General features: G+C 40.6%; 1 protein-coding gene across 27 annotated transcripts in view; it reads right to left on the reverse strand.

Moving 5' to 3' along the window:
* Positions 1-18,571, reverse strand: part of LOC130250434 (poly(rC)-binding protein 3-like) — a 485,448-nt gene that overhangs the window by 32,174 nt on the left and 434,703 nt on the right. For 21 of the 27 annotated variants that reach the window (XM_056486140.1, XM_056486153.1, XM_056486151.1 and 18 more), the window contains 6 exons: positions 13,027-13,050; positions 12,897-12,929; positions 10,046-10,162; positions 4,086-4,217; positions 1,269-1,397; positions 312-455 (listed from right to left, as the gene is read on the reverse strand). In XM_056486140.1, coding sequence (XP_056342115.1) covers positions 312-455; positions 1,269-1,397; positions 4,086-4,217; positions 10,046-10,162; positions 12,897-12,929; positions 13,027-13,050 — 579 coding nt within the window. The remainder of the gene's footprint in view (positions 1-311; positions 456-1,268; positions 1,398-4,085; positions 4,218-10,045; positions 10,163-12,896; positions 12,930-13,026; positions 13,051-18,571) is intronic. The other 6 variants (XM_056486154.1, XM_056486157.1, XM_056486148.1 and 3 more) reach the window with 1 other exon arrangement.

The raw sequence follows: 18,571 nt of genomic DNA on the forward strand, positions 1-18,571 counted from the left end.
GCTGTTTCATCATCTCTGAAAATTGACAAAGCTGCTTTTACTGCAAGTGAAGCTGCAAGTTAAGAAAAAAAAGCCATTCACTACAATAAGCAGGGCTGCCCCACTCAATGAGCTCCTGATTTGGACTCCTCAATCTGCAGAAGGGAAAACTTTTCTTAATTACAGAAGTTAATCTTAAATCTTGGTAGCATACGAGATTGTTACAATTTTGTGTAAAGTTTGCAATGCAGTGTTCTCCTGTCCTGCACACACAGTAGACAAAGCACACCAATACTATACCAGGCAAGAAAGAGTAAAAGTTGAAAACTAACAGGCGCTGGCTGAGGCTGGGCCAGGACGGTGTGGTTTCCAGCTGAAGCCAAAATGGTGTCTGCTCTTACCTGGCCACCTGCAAAAATGATAGGTGCAGAGGCAGGTTTGGGACGGTAGGGGATGGTGGCACCTTTGGGTGGGGACTGCAGACAAAAACACAAAGCAGTCAAAATGCAGAATGAAGCAGAAGAAGATGTCTCTTTTTATAAATATTGGTCACCTCAGACAACAAGGCATGCAGAAAACCCAGCCCAGCCCACCCTGCCCTCCACCCCATCAGACCAAAAGCACACTAGAGGTTTCCTGTCTGGGCTACAAGGGAAGAGCTGAACACCCAAGTGCAAGGCCAAACAGGCAATGGTGACATCTGTGGTTTCATCAGTGCCACTGTCAGACAAAGTTATGAAGCTTCATTAAGCATGTTAAGGCATTTCGGGAAACATGGGCACAATTTTGAAAATGGCCAATGGTTTGGAAACTATGGGCACTTTTGGCAAGGGTTAAAATGTCCAGATTTCTATATAAATTTATTTTATGTATCATTTAATCTAAGGGCTAAAAAACTGACATCAAAATGAAACTTACTGGCCCTTATGCAATGACCTGACCCTAAGGAAGCAAAAAGTCCTGGCTGGTCAGAATTACTTCTATTTTAAACAAGATCTGGATGTTTTCTGCTCTATTCTACATCAGAATAAAATGTGTTTCTTTCAGAATGACTGCAATTCTGTGCTGGACCTGGTTGTTGTTTGATAACATCATGACAGCCTTTGACTGCTAAACCTTGCTGCGAGAGGCTCTCAAACACCAGGAAAAGTGGAGTTTGACAGCCTCTGGAAATCCCTGCCACAGGAAGGGCAGGCAGTGCCCCAGGGGAACCCATAGCAGTTGATAATTATTAATAATGTGTTTGAGCACCTCCTGAGTGAGCAGGGACAGGCTGGGTGCCCGCTTACCTCCAGCATCACCACGCAGATCTGCTTCACACACTGGATGATGGCGTCGGGGGTGCCGGAGATGGTCACGGCGCGCTCCGTCGAGTTGGGCAGCATGTCCCCTGCCACCTGCACCTGGGCTCCTGTGGACTTCAGCACAGACAGAGCAAAGACACTGTCACTGCCATGCAGGCCATGGCACCTCTCCCGTCATTCACTGATACAACAGACAGGGTGCACCCCTCAACTCCTTGTCTTTTCTTTGCTGGATGTGGTAAAGCACATCCCTAGATGTGGATTTGGCTGTTCAAGCCAGTTTGCCAACACTACCATTCTGGGGAGGTTAACCCTCAGTAGCTGTTAGTGAATCAAACTGTGACCTGAACTCCAGGAGAAGCATTTTAACCCCCTCAAGGACAGACAGCTGCAATTCTGACTAAAAAGTGAAAACTGTGAAATGAAGTACTCTTCAATAATTAAAAAAAAAAGAAAGAAACCCCAATAATTGAAGAAGCTCAGCTAATCAAACGAGTCACTCTTTAATTTACTGATAAATGGCTCTTTAATCTACAGATGGCTGACTTGTGTCTCTTGTTGAAATTCACGACTTCCTTATGCTATATGTTATAGAAGCACTTCTAAATCATAATTAGTGTTGATTAAATATAAGCATATCATCAACTTTTAGCTCATTAATGAACCCGAGAAAGTAATGAGCCACTTTTGGGTTTTCTTTTTCTCTTTTTAAAAAATTTGGTCTTGTGCATCTTAGTTAAAAACAAAAAGGAACAAAGCAAAGGAAGAAGAAAATACAGAATGCCCAAACAACCCTTGATATTATTACAGACAGAAGACCTTTTCAGTCAACAGAGAAAGACCCAGGCATCTGATGTTGACTAAGCTCTTCAACATATTGCACAAAAGATCTATTCCTGACTGTCATTGTAATGCAGTATCTGGGCTTTAAAATACAAGTTTTTTCAGTAACCATTGACTTTGCATCAGTCAGCAAGGAGTTAATTTGTTTTCCTGCTAGTTATAAACAACACATGTGTTATTCTTCTTTCCAAAGACTGATTAATGTACTGATTTCATCTTCTGTTCACTAGTGCTGTTTAAGACCAAAACATCAATTCCTGGCCCTACAACAGGCTTTGGAATTTTACCATAATTTGACCAATCTCTCATGCTTTTATTTTCTTTTTTTCATAATTTGCATCTCAAAAATAGTACTGCAACTCTACATGCTGTTCCAGGATGCATGACTGAACAAGCAGCAGTTGCTCCTTTTGCAACTGCTCAGTGAGTTGTGTGATGATGAAATTAGACCACATCTTGGGCTGGATGCTCCTTGATTTCTTCCTCTTTCCTGGTATTTGCTTTCTAATGTACATTCCCAGGTATCTGTAAATCCAGGACAAAAGACTGCCAAATACCAGAGTCATTTATGCATTTATTCCCAGGGCTAATCTTATTTATTCTCTGACTTTGGTCATATATCAGTAGCAAGTAATATTTTCTCCATTACCCTTACGCTTAGGAAGATGTGCAGTGTGACTTGCTACATTAGCCTTACCAAAACACTTACTTGGCCAAACACTACCCTTTACCCAGACTATAGGCAACTGCTTCTGAAATTATGTTCACAAGAATAATCACTTCAGTCACTTCATTTAACCAACAGACTAATCTCACCTTTATAAAACCTATGTCCTGAGCATATTCCCACAGTGCTCTGAGCAAAGTCATCAATACTGAACATAAAATCCAAAGTATGGACAGCTGTAAAACCTAGAGCTAAGCAATCACTAGCACACAGTTCACACTCATGCCTGCTCCTATTTTAACACAACTAAGAAATCAACTTAAAAGCTCCATAAAACCTACTGTCTTGAATCCACATTTTAGATTTAAAAAAATGGAGTTTCGACTTTGTAGAGCCTGTCAAAACCCTTTTGTTTTTCTAAAAGGCAAATTTTAAAAAATGGATCAACATGTTATCTTAGTATTCAATACTTCATCCCATGTTGGAATGAATTCCAATTTAGATGGAATATTGTCACCTCCTCCAGAATAACAATCCATTTTTCTGAAATGTCCTATTCAGATTTTCTCCATATAACTGAGCATGTACCTGATTTTCTTGTATGAGTGATTAATAACATCAGATCCTTGGCTTGGCATGTGCTATATTGTTACAGTCATGCATGGAAGAGTTAAAACAGACCTTGTATGGTACCTTTTGCATTTTTTGGTTTAACAAAAATATGGCTCCTAGCACACTGAATGAATGCCTCCAGCTAAAGTCTGGACTAAAACTAAATTCTGCATGTGTCTGGAATGCATCAAATCAAGTCACCTGTGGCCTGGTGACATTAAGGAGAAACAGGAAAGGAGCATGAAAACCACATTTTTCTAGAAAGTAGATCTACTATATGGAATCCTCAGTGCTGCTTGGGCTTTTCTCTGACTGTAAGGGTGGTAATTAATTTGGAAATGGCAGCAACTCTTTGACTTGGGGTCCCCTGGGCAGGGTCTGTGCTGAAAGAGAAAACTGAAGAGCCATTTGTCACTGTTGCTTTGCTTAACTGTGCATGAAAGACTTCATACATTGTAAAGCTGTTTCTCTATTTCACACATGGTCTTTAGTGTCAAGGAGAGTACAAGTCCAGCTGTGCTGGACCCCTGCTTCTCCCAGAGCAAAGCTTTTCCAGGTTTTTCAGTCAACACATGCTCACGTTGGTGTGATCAGCAAAGTGCAGTGGGTGATGCTGGCAGGGCACACTGCAATAGGATGCTGAGCTAGTTAGTGCCCCCAGCACACATCCCAAGACTTACCTCCCTGATTTCTTTGATTTTGGAACCTCCTTTTCCTATGAGGGATCCACACTGGCTTGCTGGGACGACGAGCCGCAGTGTCACGGGCGGTTTGCTTGTCACCGAGCTGTTTGTCATCGAGGCGTTTATGTCCTGTAATCACAGTGCCAGTGAGCATTAGTGGGGGATTTGCCACTCCTGGCGAGACTGAAGGGCTCAGAGCAAATGGCCAGGCTGTCTGTGGAGACCTGGGGAAGAGTGCAAGCAGCTGTGGCTGGTTTTTGTGGTAAGGAAAGCCCACCATAGCTCTGCTGGTGGTACACTGTAGGCATGAAGCTGCTTGTGCCAGAGGAATCCTTGGGATGTCTGGCATTGCAAGATCCATGCTGTGGGACCAGAGGGCAGGGCTAGGGAGGAGGAGGAGGTGTCTGCCATTGGATCAGCCAAAACAGGTGAAAAAGGCAAAGAAGCTTTGGGATTCACAGGCTTCCAAAATGTGTTTTGGTCTATTTTGGTCTTTTTCACCACCTCAGTTAGAGAATTTACACTGTGTAATATGTCTCTACATTTCACATCTCTTCCCAGATTTGATTCGAAGAAAAACAGTTTAAAAAAGGAATGATAAAGAACATGTGAATAATCTGAAGCGAAACTCAGATGATTTGGTAAGTCTTCTGCCACCCTCTAGATTTAATTTCTCTTTTGTAACACGTCCATAAATATTTGTAGCACTACACAATTTCTAAAATCTTTTCCATCTTGGTTATGTAACCAGAGTACAAAAAGCTCAGCAGAACAGTAATTGCCCATGTCCAGGTAATGTAACATACATCTGTGTATCCCACTATCCAATGAGGCTATATTACACACTTCCATAAGCACTTCAATACACTACTTGTTGCAAGGTTTAAATTGTTTTAAATATTTTTTGTTTTTCAAAATCTTGTAGGCAAGACGAAACAATCCCTCTAAAGACTTTATCATAGAGGAAAAGATAAAGCTTATCTTCCCACTGATCAGTGGGATGCACTGAGAGAACTCAGGATGAAAAACTAAAAAGCCACGAGCTGCACTGCAGATGCTCAACAGCTCATGAGAATCTCAGAGTGTATTGGTAACACTAGCTGAGTAACATAAGCTGAGAAGACTCCTCCATGAGGTGGCATGGCACAACTATTATATTCTCCACAGGAATGTTACCAAAAGATTAGGACAGGAATGAGAAAACATGCATTTCCTATTAAGCCATTTATGATGCAACAAGAGCTCCAGCAGACAGAACTGATGTGATTTCCTATGCTTATAAAGACTAACACTTAAAAAACACAAAAAAAAAAAAAAAAAAACAAAAAAAAAACAAACCAAGTGACTATATTGTGCAATGAGGATCCCAAGTTATTAAAAAACCAACCAACAACAAAACAACTCAGCACTTCAAGAACTACTCTGCACATCTCACTGAACCAGTGTGGGAGTGTGGTGACACCAGCACTGATTCCTGCAGTACCTCCCCAACTGTGATGGCAGCATTCTTCCATCCAAGAGAAGGCTTGGTATGACCTTTATTAGCTTAAAAGAGAAGAAAATAAAATCTAGAATGGAACAAGGCATTGCTGCATGTGACAAGACAGCTACCAAATCATTCCTCTGCCAGCCAGTAGTAACTCATATTCTGTCTAGTGGCTGTGTCAGTGAGAGACTGCAATCCAAAATAAAGCCAGAGGGATAACAGAATTTTGCAGCACCCATGTATCTGAGATAAAGTTACACCGATTTTTCAGCTGGAAGATGCCATCTCACTGTATCATGTTTCTGTCAGGTGGAGGCACATGTAGATGAATAATCCTCTTCAGCCACACAGCATGAAACTTAATAACATCTCCTACTTCCATATCATATGCAGCCTGGCCTCAAAGCCTCCACTGAACTTTCTGCCTTCAAAAGCACTTTGCAGGAACTAGAAGCCACTGTCATCATCATTTAAAAAGAACAAAATCTAAACATGGGGGCTCAGCAGCATGGAGTGCATACAGGAATTATTCCAGCTTAAATATATGTCAACGGAGAAATAAGCAGAAAAAAATTCCCTTCAGAACTGCGGCTTCTAAATAGGGATGGGCTGGAGACTTTCCCACAGAACAGCCATCTTTCAGAGTGGGAGATTCCTATTTATTTAACTTCTAACTTTTTGTGCATTGCATGGCTTTCTTCAGGGCTCTGGCAGACACTATAGCTGGACCTTGCATGGCTTTCTCCCAGCTTGGCTCCTCAGCCAAGACAGGCTAACTGGGAGCCTGGAAGTGCTGAAGAGCCAGCAGCATCCTTAGCTCTTAGCATCCCAGGGTCATAGCTCATAAGGCTTCCCAAGACAAGCTAACCTGGCAGCTCAGATATGTACCACGCCTCCAGGAAAAAAACATACCAAAATTCTTCTTTTCTTGTTTCAAAGGAATTGTTAAACTCCAATTTTCACAGCAAAAAGGATTCTGGCTCCTCACTTGGAAATGACCACCAGAGGACTGACCACAGTTGTACCAGCAATAAGTGATGTTTGCCAGAAAGGCATCACACTGATTCCTTTTATCTTCTCCTTCTTCCTAGAGCTGAGCAAATTCTCCATAGATGTTTACAGAGGAACAAGGATTCCAAAACCCCTTCTCTTATTTATCTGAGAAGGTCTGACTACCGAGCTGTGCCTGCTGGTTACTCCAGTGCTTGAGTACCACGTGCTTTCAGAGGATTATGCAGACTTACAAGCAAAGCTAGAGCTGCCCCAATCACCAGTGAACTTACAGCTGCATTTCTTGGGTCTCAGCCTCCAGTCCAGAAATGACTGAGCTAAAATGTCCCCTCTTGCAATTCCAGTGATCTGCCTGGGTTACTGTCATTTTCTAGCAACTCTCTTTCTCCCCTGCAGTGAAAGCTTTAGGTATTTATGCAAATACCTAAATAGCTTGTAAATTCATCATAAGACTGCTAGAAAAGCAACTTCCATTGGGAAGATTGTCAAAGCAGACTTATATAAGGCTACAGAGCAACCACAAGACAAACACAACCTTTCTCATTTTTCTATCTATCTGACACATTTTGAGATTTTTACTAACATTAGAAAAGCATTCTAGGAATTCCTAGACCAGCTTATCTCCAGGTATACAGCTGTAGGGTGGAAATTAGGGGTCCAAGGTCTTCATGTGGGCCTGCATAACAAATACCAAAAAGATCCCTTAAAGCAGCAGTCTCACACATGCATCTTTTTTCTTCTGTTTCAACACAGCTGCAATAACCAGAGCTGGACTGAATTTTTAAAATGGCTGAAGAAATCACAAGCAAAAAGATATGCATGAAAAATAGCACTTGGTAGCTAGCTAATTTGTAATTTTTGAAAGAGCACTTAATTTTGCCTCCAGAGCATTACAGTTACCTCATTTTATTAGCAGGAAGATTTATAGGAAACCTAACTGATTATATATATCATGTATTATATATACAATATGTATTATATATACATATTTCTTTACTGCTGTTCTTTAAAATATACTACAAACCAATTACATTAAAACTAAATACAGATATTTCAGAGCAGTACCTGATCTGCAGGGTGTGCCAATACTCCTTTGCTAATGCTTATATATGAAGAGCCCAGGCTACCCTCTAAAACCTGCAAGTGCAAATAAGCACAAAATCCAGCCAGATGCCTGATTTTCAGCTTTCTTAGCCCACTGCTACCTACAGCACTTTCAAAGACTGTGTCATGCTGGGTGGTGGGCTGAGGATCTGATGTCATGCAGTGCTTGATGTTTATATGAAAAATGCAGCATTATTTCCACTGGGTACTCATTTTGGTGGGAACTGGCAGGGATTATCTGCACTAATGATTCCCTCAGCATTTTACAGGATGAGGAACATGTTTTTCCTGTAGAGAGCAGAGACACTGCTCTCTCCAGGATTCTCTGGACTGGAGGGTATGGCACTGTACACCAAGCTACCTCTTAAATTAGAAGAAACTGGGACTGGTCCACGATTGGTAGGAGATGAAGAAGAGAAACAGGTGACAATAGGAGGTTTTGAAATTGGGTTAGACAGAATTACTTGGACGGTTCTGCAGGCTTAAACCTCAAAATCATAATTATTTCATTAATAACTGGCAAAAAACCCTCCAAACATTCTTATAAAATGTGCCATGCCAGAAAACTAAGACATTTTGTCAACATACTGAAAATCTGGAATATCACACAGGAACATCTGAAAACCCATGAAGGAATATAAATGGGATTAACACTTGCAATATTAAAAAAAAGGTCATTTGTTTGGAGCCTGACAGGAATGCTTGCCAAGACTGAAGAGGTGAAAACACCTGAGCAGGAGCTGGGGACACCCACCAGGCAAAGCACGGGTGTGTGCAATGCATTACACTAGTAGGAGGTGAGGCATTTCCAGCAGTGGCAGGGATATGACAGCGTGATAAGTAGGACAGAGGACTGTTAATGCTGTTAAATAAGCCTTTGTGGAACTTCATTTGCAACTTGTCCACAATTAATCCAGACATTTTACATAAAATGCAACCAGAAAAAGGTGGATAGGGATTACTAGAGTCATAAGAGGGGTGGGGAATGCATCCTCTGAAAGAGTCTGATTGGATCACTCTCTCTAGCAAAAGTAAGGGTGTCCAGGGATAAAATCAGTTTCTAAATATATATCTATCAGGGATGGAAAGGCAATAATTATCTAACTAACAGCCAGTGCAGGCATAGAAACAAAGCTACATGAATTGTTCATGAATAAGTTCAGGTGAGGAGTGAAAAGAAAGTGTCTAATTATCAGAGACCTGAAGCTGTGGACCCAGCATCAGGAAATGGAAAAAAAATCTAACTAGTTTGATCATGCTTTTAAGTTGCAAGTTCAAGACAGTTGATTCTAAAAGACAACTGCATCTGGTGACTTATGAGCTCTCTTCTAGTTGTGTTCCTCTAAACTTGAACAATTGTCATGTGTAAATAAAGGCATGTGTTGACAATTCTCATCAATTCCACAATCTCCCTGTGCTATGGGTAGATGTGGAGATTAACCTTCCTGACTTGGAGAAATAAGAACTCTTAAGAAAGGGATTAACATCCCTCTAGTTGAATCCATTCTGGAGAGACCCTGCCCTCTGCCTCTGCTGCAGGTGACTCAGTCTACCTGTCTGCAAGCTCCTCCATTAGGAGAAGGTGAACTGCTCCCTGCAGGGGCATCTGCCTCTCCAGAGAGGACAGGAGAGTTGCCTGGATGAGACATACGATTTCCAAAAGTAGAGGGAGTTAAATCCTCTCCAGAGTGACCAGGATTCATGTTCTGTACTCTGTTGCCTTTTCTGTGAGGTTCTCCATTTAAATGTTGACTGTATCTAATTGTAGCTGGTTCAAAACTAAAAACTAAAGGAAATCTCAGCATTTTAGATACATATCTGCACAGAACACTCAGTCTACAGTGAACTGAGCTCCTGCCTTACTTACTCTGAGTGCCTTTAATTTGTTTTAAAAGACAAGCCTTAAATGTGGTAATTGGTAATCATATAGTTTGTTTTTAAAATAAAAAAAATCTAGATAAATGAGTTATATATTCATTTCAACATATATAAAATTTACATCAATACCAACTGGGTTCATACAAAAACAGAGTTAAAAGTTAGGCAATTTTTCTTTTCAAATCAAACCCACAATGGGAATAGAATTTTTCCAAGACATTTTTCCTACCATTAGCACACATTACTAGAAGCAATTGCTTTTCCCTGAAGCCTCCGAAAAGCAAAAGAAATGATCAAACATCTTGTAAATTGACCCATTATTTTTCATCATCATTGCTGCCAAAAGCATTTACAAAAATATAATCACTTTCATTGCTATTAAATAGAACATTAAACAAATCCTATTTAACATTAAAGCAAGAGAAAATTCAGTGTTTGTATTTCGACTTGAATAGAGAGAAAAAAATTATTTGCTTACCTCTTCAAATTTTAGTGCAATCATAGAAAAAGCTTTAAAAATTGCATCTGTTGGGCCTGTTATTGTCACAATTCTCTCTGGACAAGTGCCTTCTGAAATATTGATTCGAGCACCACTCTGTCAAAAGGAACAAATATTTTTCAAAGTTATACTTCCCAGGGAGTCAACTAAGTAGGATTAGGGATACAGTTTGGGAAGGAATACCTCAAGGCATCTAATTCCCTCCCCTACAACTGCAGCCCCAACATCATATAATTTCAGCATAAACTGATCACATTCCAAAAATTCATGTAACTGCGGGAAGCCGGATTCTGTCTGGGTAAATACTTACGCAGCCTTTTTGCAGTATGCAAATAGCACCTCTGTAACTCAAAGTTGCAAATAATTGCATAATCAAGTCTTTTCCCTTCCTTCTTGCAGGATTAACCTTAAGTAGGACTGGAGCTGCAGAATTTAAGAGAAGGTGGTTGTCTCCAGGGAGCACCAGCATTTCCCAGGAATGATGCACCTCTCTGGTTTGGAGCCCCAAAGGTGGGGTTTGGCCTCTGTGCCTCTCTACTGGGGCCTTGTTTGCACTGTGGAGAAGGCTCCTTGCAGATGTGCCTCATGTGAAGGCAGCCAGTCAATATGCACTGAGCATCTCTTTAAAGGAGCAGTGGTATGATAGGAAACACCAACAGTACTGTGCCCCTAGGGCAAGGAGCCTGTTAGATGGAGTTAGAAAACCAGAGAAGCCAGGCTGGCTCTCAAATATACTTGGTCCTCTTTATGCCACTGTGGCAGTGCAGAGAAAATGTCTCAACCAGAGAGTTTTGTATATCTAGAAATTAATACATTTTTAAATATATATTTAAGAGAATGTTTAGTGTAGGTAATGATCAAATCTGTTTCAGGTAAGAGCCACCTTATGCATTCTCTGAGGTTTCAGTGTTGGAAATGTGTTAAAACAGCCTAAAAGTCTCTGGAGCCTCAACTCACCCACAGGCACTGACCTTCTTGGGGATCAGGGCCTGAAGCAAATGTGAGACAAGCTGGGTAAGTCTGGCCCTTTGCCTGCAGGGTAACCACACAGCTGCTGATGTGCTGTGTCCCAGCCCTTATCCACACCATGCTGCTGCTCTGCTGTAGGAGACTGTGTTTCCCCATATGACAGCACCACCACACAACATGAAAAAATACAAGGCTCAACACAACTGATAGAAAACCTTTCCTGCCACACCTTGGCACAGAACTGAGGGTTCTGTACTTTTCTTTAGGCCTGAAGTTGTCTCTGACATTTCCTAAATGACAGAATTGTCTCTGACATTTCCACAAAGACAGAGCTACATTTCACACCATAAAGATGGCACGCACCCTGTCACATCTGCCAGGGAAGTCAAAATAAAAGTTGCATTTTGCTTTTAAAAAAATACTGAAGAAGGCAGTCATTTATCATTATGTGGAGATACAACCTCTTAGTCCTGTGCTGATATAAATATGCATAAAATTCCATTATTAAAAAAAAAAACACCCAAAAAATAGTGTCTTCTGACCACATATACATGACAGCAGGGGTCCAGGATTGGAAGAACATTTGATATTTATCTTGAAAGACAGAACAAGGATCATAGATATTCTCTAAGATGTTTTACTCAAAACTCAAGAGCACTCTCCAATGATGGCTACCCTTGTGTGCATACAACTTATACACAAAGATATCTGCTTATGATCATAATTAATAATTAAACTGTGTTTAATCAACTGTTAAGCTTACCTAGTCCACTGGAAATTTTTTTTTACTTTTTTTTCTGTAAGTCTTAGCAAATGTGTGATAACAAGGGTGAAAACATATCATCAAAAAAGGAGCTCAGAACTCAGTCAGCCCGACAATGAAATCCCTATTGTGTATATTTAAAGATGGATGTCTGCAATTTTCTTTAGTAAAATACTTTGACATTTCCCTGCCACAGACCTTCTATCAGAGTAGAAAACAACAAAGCAGCTGACATAGTAATGTACTGCAGTTTTACTAGAGCCAAATTGACTTTTCTTGAGGCATCCTCTATATACTGCACTCCTAAAGTTTTAAACAGTAGGACTTGTCTTTTGACTTACACTTTTAGCAGTTGCTTCAAAGCAGAAAAATTAAATGGACCTACAGGCAGGATGTGCTGCCTTGCAGGACCAGTGTGGGTCTGTAGCCTCCACCTGAGCACACTCCTCTGAAGATAGCACAGCTTGCTCTGTGGGAGGGAAAGAAGCCTGCAGACACTGGGGAGGCTGAGGTTTATGCAGTGCCCTGTTTTAATCCTTTTGTGTCTTCAGCCTTTTCAAAGGATGTGAATGGTAGGTGTGCCTGTCTACCCTGCCCACATCCTACTCACAGCTGCAAAATGAGGAAAAGTTAAGGCTTTGCCAAGACATGGTAGAGATTTTCTGGCTTATATACCTCTGGCTCCAGCTCTGCTGAAGCTTGTGTCTGCCCTCAAACTTGATGTGAATCAGTCTAACGCCTGGTTTCAGATTTCTGGTAACTGTATCAGGAGGCCAAGCTACGTGCAGGACTGATGCTGCAATGTTAATGAAAAATACAGAGGATCTGATGCACAGAACCATGCTGTGAGCTGTTCCTAAGATACAGCAGCAGCAGGCACATTGCTATGGGAATGAAAGACTCCAGACTGCTGCGGTGATAAGGAGGTTACATTAACAATGTTTAATTTAGGCCAGCATATTTATACCCTACTGCTTGCAAAGAATGGGGATATTAAATGATCTGCCCACTTGATGGCAGCATCGGTCTGCACACGCTGAACTCACTGTTCTCTGAGCTGGAAAGGAAGGCAAGTGAAGACATCAAAGCTTGTCTTACCTCCTCCCTCATCTTCTTCACTGTCTCACCTTTCTGTTAAAGAAACATAAAAAACCCGTTAGCCTGGGCTAAGAAAAGAGAACTGATACACAATAGTTTGACATGAATATAAATAAAGTTATTTTCTGACCTTTCCGATAATGCTTCCAACCTCCTGAAACAGAAAAAAAAGAGACACCGTGAATGATACAATTTGTTACAGAAGAGCATTTGTGCTGTTCCTAAGCTATTTCACTATCATTTATTTCAAAGCTTCAGTGTGAAGCATAGCTCCCTTCCATTGTTGCTGTATACAAATATGCCATGTTAGATACAAAGAGATGGACTAAAAATGCAGCTTTGCAGCCAACTGATCGTGCAAGAAAAACACCTTTAACAGAAACTGATCTTGTGGTTACAGATCAATCCCGCTACTATAAACACAGACAAATCCCTATCAGGGAATGAAAAGTTAAGAAATAACAGAACCGCACAATCTGCTGGAGAAAATGAGGTGTAATACAAACACCAAAATAATTGCTGGTTTCTCCAAGGGCAGGCATTTACCCTCCTTATGCCTTGTAATAGTGAGAGCTGAATTTCCACGCTACCGAGTGTTATTGTGTAAACACCTGGTGGCCTGTCTTAATCTCCCTATTAAGCACTTAGACAACAATAATTGCTAATCTCTCTTTTGGGATTTGGGAATTGCTACTGGGCTCCCACAATCTTCCACCAAAGGAAACAAAATACTGAGAAGCATGACTGTGAACATAGAGCAGGGGAACAATGTGGCAGTTCTGGCAACATCCCAAGGGTTAAATGCTTGGTGAATAAAACCAACAGGTACCAAGAATGAAACTATTAACACTAAAATTAACACACAGTCTGGACATGCTACACAAATCATGCAGCTGTGACATCAGACTGGAAATCATGTGATGGAGAGACCAGCTAAAGGAAAATACACTCCTCTCCTGTACTAAGATTGTGAAATCTACTTCTACAGTTGAAGACTGCCTCAGATGGTTGACCAGCCCATGAGATGCATGATACACCATTTCCCCCCACCCAGTCCATACACCTCAGCGTGATCCATCCTGGAACACAGTTCAAAGTGCAGAATTTTTGAAATTTTTGTCCTCCAACACTCTATCCAGCGATGGACTCATGATAAAGTGGTACTGATTTCATTCTGCAGGAAAGAACTACCTGCAGTGACCTTTGAATTATTTCTTCCAGTTGTTTATAAGCTCATAACACAAAGTTGTTTGTGCTTGCAACTCCTCATCCTGCTCACAAGACATGAAGACTTTTCATTGAGAAGAAGTTACTTATTTCAATGAACTCTGGCATGTGTTCCTTTATGCTCTCTGCAAGTCTGCACAACACCAGACTGAGGAGAACAGCCAATACACTGCTGGACAGGCTGGAAAACTGGACTGAGAGAAACCTATGGGAGTGGAATGAAGTCAGATGAAAAGCCCCATGTCTGCAATGGATGAAGCCCCTGAAACAGGACAAGCTGGAAAAAATCTTGCTACCTTAAAACTGACTGCAGAAAAAGTCCCAAGGGTCCTAACTGAGAACTTCAACACAAATAAATGAGTACATCAGCACTGCACCCCTGATCAATCAAAGGCTGGACTGTATTAGCAGGAGTGTAGCCACCAGGCTAGTGCAAATTGCTCTTGTCTTCTGTTTGTGAGACCATGCCTGGGGGATTGTGGCCTGTTTGGGGCTCCCAGCACAAGACAGACAAGGACACACTGAGGTGAATTCAGTGCAGGGCCACCAAACTGGTCAGGGGACCAGAGCACAGAGGCTGAGAGAACTACATTGCTCTTAAGAAGAAAACTTGAAAGGGGAGTCTTATTGCAGTGTACAATAAGGAAAGCGAGCTACAATATCAAATTCCTACTCAATGTGAGGAAAAAAATTTACTATTGGTATGGCTGGACATTGAAAGAGGCACCCAGAGAATCACCATCCTTAAAGGTGTCAGAACCCAGCCTGGGCAAAGCCCTATGAAATCTGCTCCAATGCAATCTGGTTGATTCAGGAGGTCAGACTGGAGGCCTTTGGGGAGCCCTTCCAAACTTCAGTATGTGATTCCTCAGTCAAGGTTCTGAAATGAGATGCAGCTATTTTGTTAGCAGTGACACAAATCTGACACATCCATTCCCCCAGATTTTTAGGATCTTACTGTTTTTTATATCATCATCATAACTCTGCCAGTGATTGCTGAATGGCAATACAGGGAGCAAAGCTCTCAGCGATGACAAGCCTTGGGAATCCCCTGCAGTAGTTCCTACCTGACTACTTAACAAACCTAGCAGTTTTATCTTAAAAACTTCTTCCATTCCTCTCAGTTCCAGCTTTCAGAAATACTTTCATAAAACAAATTCTTAGGAGATAGAAGCAACCTTTTGCTAGGTGTGAGAGCATTCTGCTTCAGTTGCTATGGGCAAGCAACTATATTTCAGTCCATGGTTCAGGTTTTGTATACCTGAAGTTTCATCAGAACATGCAGGCCTGGTCTTGAACCTCCAAGACTCTGTCAGCATAAACTTAATACTAAATCTGTTCAAATCCATTTGATCATCTTGGGTCTTAATGAGAGATACTGTTCTTTCAAAAACGAATGGTTGGTCATGGGTAATAAATGCAAAAATATCTTCCTTGGAAATAGGAGAACACACTCTGCTTTAGGAACAGAAAAACAATGCACTGTTTGTAGCACTGGTAAAAAAGATGGTCCATTTCCAACAAGGAAATTAGGAGAATTTAAACAAAAAAAGGAAAGCATAAAATAAAAATAGTGCTTTGGATTTCAGTGGGGACAGGAATTCTACATGAGCGATTATCACCTTGTTATTTATTAACAAAGAGTATAAGCTATCAAAGAAATGAGTGAAAGAACTCATTTGTGAATACCACTGAGAAAAAAATATTTCGGTAAGACTTGTGACCAGTTCCTTGGAATATGCTAGCAAATGTCACTGCAATCATATGGAGTACTTCAAATCTCCCCCTCATCAAAGGGTGACTTTAGAGCTTATTCTATAAGCCACTTTCAAAACATCCAAGCCAATGCCACCTCTTCCTCTACACTGGGAGACGGGATTCTGCTTGGAAATGTGAAGTAAGGTTCAGGTTTTTTTCAGAATTTTGCTTCATACAAATTACTGAAAAAAAAAAATAGAGTGGTTTTAAATGGGCCACTTCAGACTTTTTTGGCACTTTTTCTACTAAAGCTTCTACCAAGTACTGGTGACAACAGATCATGTCTTTAATTATGATGAGAAACCTCTTTCAGCAGCAGATTAAATCAAAAGACTTTTCACCTCGTTCTTCAAACTACCAAAGCTACTTCACCAAACCTTTAATGTTTCTTTATACAGCCCAATATTTGTTTCATAAAGTTTCTTATATCAACATGCAATAAGTTAACTGCTAAATGAGGTACCTAACATTAATTTTATGACACTCAAGTTTTAGCATTATTTCTAACCAAGATTACTTTAATGGCTTTATTTTCTTCAGAAAATGTTTCTAAATCTGCCAGACACCAAATGTGCTGCAGTTAAGTGCATAAGATGTCTGTCACCTACACTGGTTCATTACAAGTTAGGAGCACAGTGTGAGTCAGGCAACCAACCCTCACTGCAGTCCAGGGAGAGATAATGAAGGATATTTTGTTCCTAAAAAAAGGAGGGAATAAGTGTACTCCTAAGGGTTTTTGGCTTTTCACATCTGCAGTAGAAGAAGCCTAAACTGACACTACATATGGAAAATTTGGTGAGAGAAGTCCTACAGCTGATGTCAAGTTCAGCCTCAGTGCAGGTCAGACAAGTGTTTGATTTAGTTGCATTAGCAAATAATTGCCTCTTACAATATACTAACAACTGAACTATTTGCTGTTTTCCAGTGCTCAGGAATATAAGCTAGCAGTAGCTATTTATCATCAATTTCAGACTGATTAATTGACTAACCATTCACACATAAATATAGTGGGAAAAGTTACATTATAACAATTAATGAGTTTCATATAATCCCATTTCAACACCAGATCAAAAAGAAGTGCACAAAATAAAGTTATAAAGGGAGGAACTAAAACTCAGTGGGAGAAAGACAGGTCCAAGCCAACTCATCTGGCAGACTGATGCTGGAGCTAAAAGTACCACCCAGGCTCCTTGGCTTCAACATGTAAACACCCAACCTCCAGAAGCAGCTGTGCCATAGCACCCATGCTGGATGACTCCAAAATGCTGCATGTGTCTGCCTACACCCACTCATACATACATAGATCCATACTCATACACACACAGAGTTATATCTGTTTACTTGTGTTTAAAGTGTTTAAAGTTTATTTGTGTTTAAAGTTTACATATGCAAGCACAGAACAGATGGATATCAACTTTCCTTCAAGGAATGACAGAAATTTGGGGTGCCTATCCTGAGATTCATCAAAGGTGCCTGAGTTTCAGACGGTGCTGTGTACCCAGCTCAGGTGATGCCTTCCAAAGGGCATTACCACCTGGTGACAACATCTCAAGCAGGAGAGTCTCACACTGGTGCTCAAAGAGTCGTTTTGGAAAATCTCAGGAAAATTTGAAATCCACATGATGATTTCAAGATAGCCTGAAGATAATTCTTAAGCCTGGGGAAGTGAGTTGTCATTATGATCTTCTTTAGTAGGAAATTTCTAATCAAGTAGATAAAACAAGAGCTGAACGTTACCAAAAAACTCTGGAGAGTTTGCCCAGCAAAGGAGAGACTGCCCAGACTCACTAAAGTATACTGCTAACCAAACAGCCAATTAATTGCAGAAAACTTGAGGGAAATCAATGGTAAAAACAGGGTTTCTTTCATGTTGAAATGTAGCATATAATATTATTTGCACACCTTATTCACAAGAATGTCATTAATTTTATTCTTAATGAACACTTGGGAAGTGCTGGACCCATCAAAGAGCAGAAAGCTATTTCTGTAGATTTTGCATCATCTGTGGTGAAGGCAAGGCAGCACCAGCAGAACAAGAGGTGGCAGCAAAAATGCATGTGAGTCAAGGCTTTTGCAGGGCTCTTGATGGTAAGAATGACTAAACAAAGGTATAAAACTGGCTATAGAAGAAACCTATTTCCTAGTCAATTATCTGGTGTGTCCTTTGAATAACAAGAGAAAGAAATCAGTCATATTAAGAAAACAAGAGGCTTAAAAAATGATAACAAACCTTGGTTTAAAGATTAACCTTTGATCTGTAAACATAAAGTGTGAAATTCCATGACTTTTTCTAAGTGTGAGGTTGGTTTAATAATTACTGAATCCTGGAAAAACAAAACAAAAACAGGTAGCTATTGTGGGACCATAGAAACACACAGGGCTTGCTCTATTATCATGCAGCTTTTATTACCAGTGCTGTGGGGCAAATGGAACAAAAGCTTCATAGGATCCCTGAGATAAAGCCACATCTAGAAGGAAAACACATTTAAGAAATAATATAGGAATATACGATTTCACCTCAAAATATCCGATGAAGCACAGGCTCCATCCGAAAGCCTGAAATTCCTTCAGGCAATGCTCTGATTGCACATGCTAACTTGCTTTCTATAAAGCAAGGACAAGGTAGAACCAGTAAGGCTGGAGTCTACAAAAAAAACAGCTTTTAAAGGAAAGAAATGCAGCCTTCCATG

This window comes from Oenanthe melanoleuca, chromosome 2 (assembly GCF_029582105.1).
Source record: "Oenanthe melanoleuca isolate GR-GAL-2019-014 chromosome 2, OMel1.0, whole genome shotgun sequence".
In the NCBI taxonomy this organism is placed as follows: Eukaryota; Metazoa; Chordata; class Aves; order Passeriformes; family Muscicapidae; genus Oenanthe; species Oenanthe melanoleuca.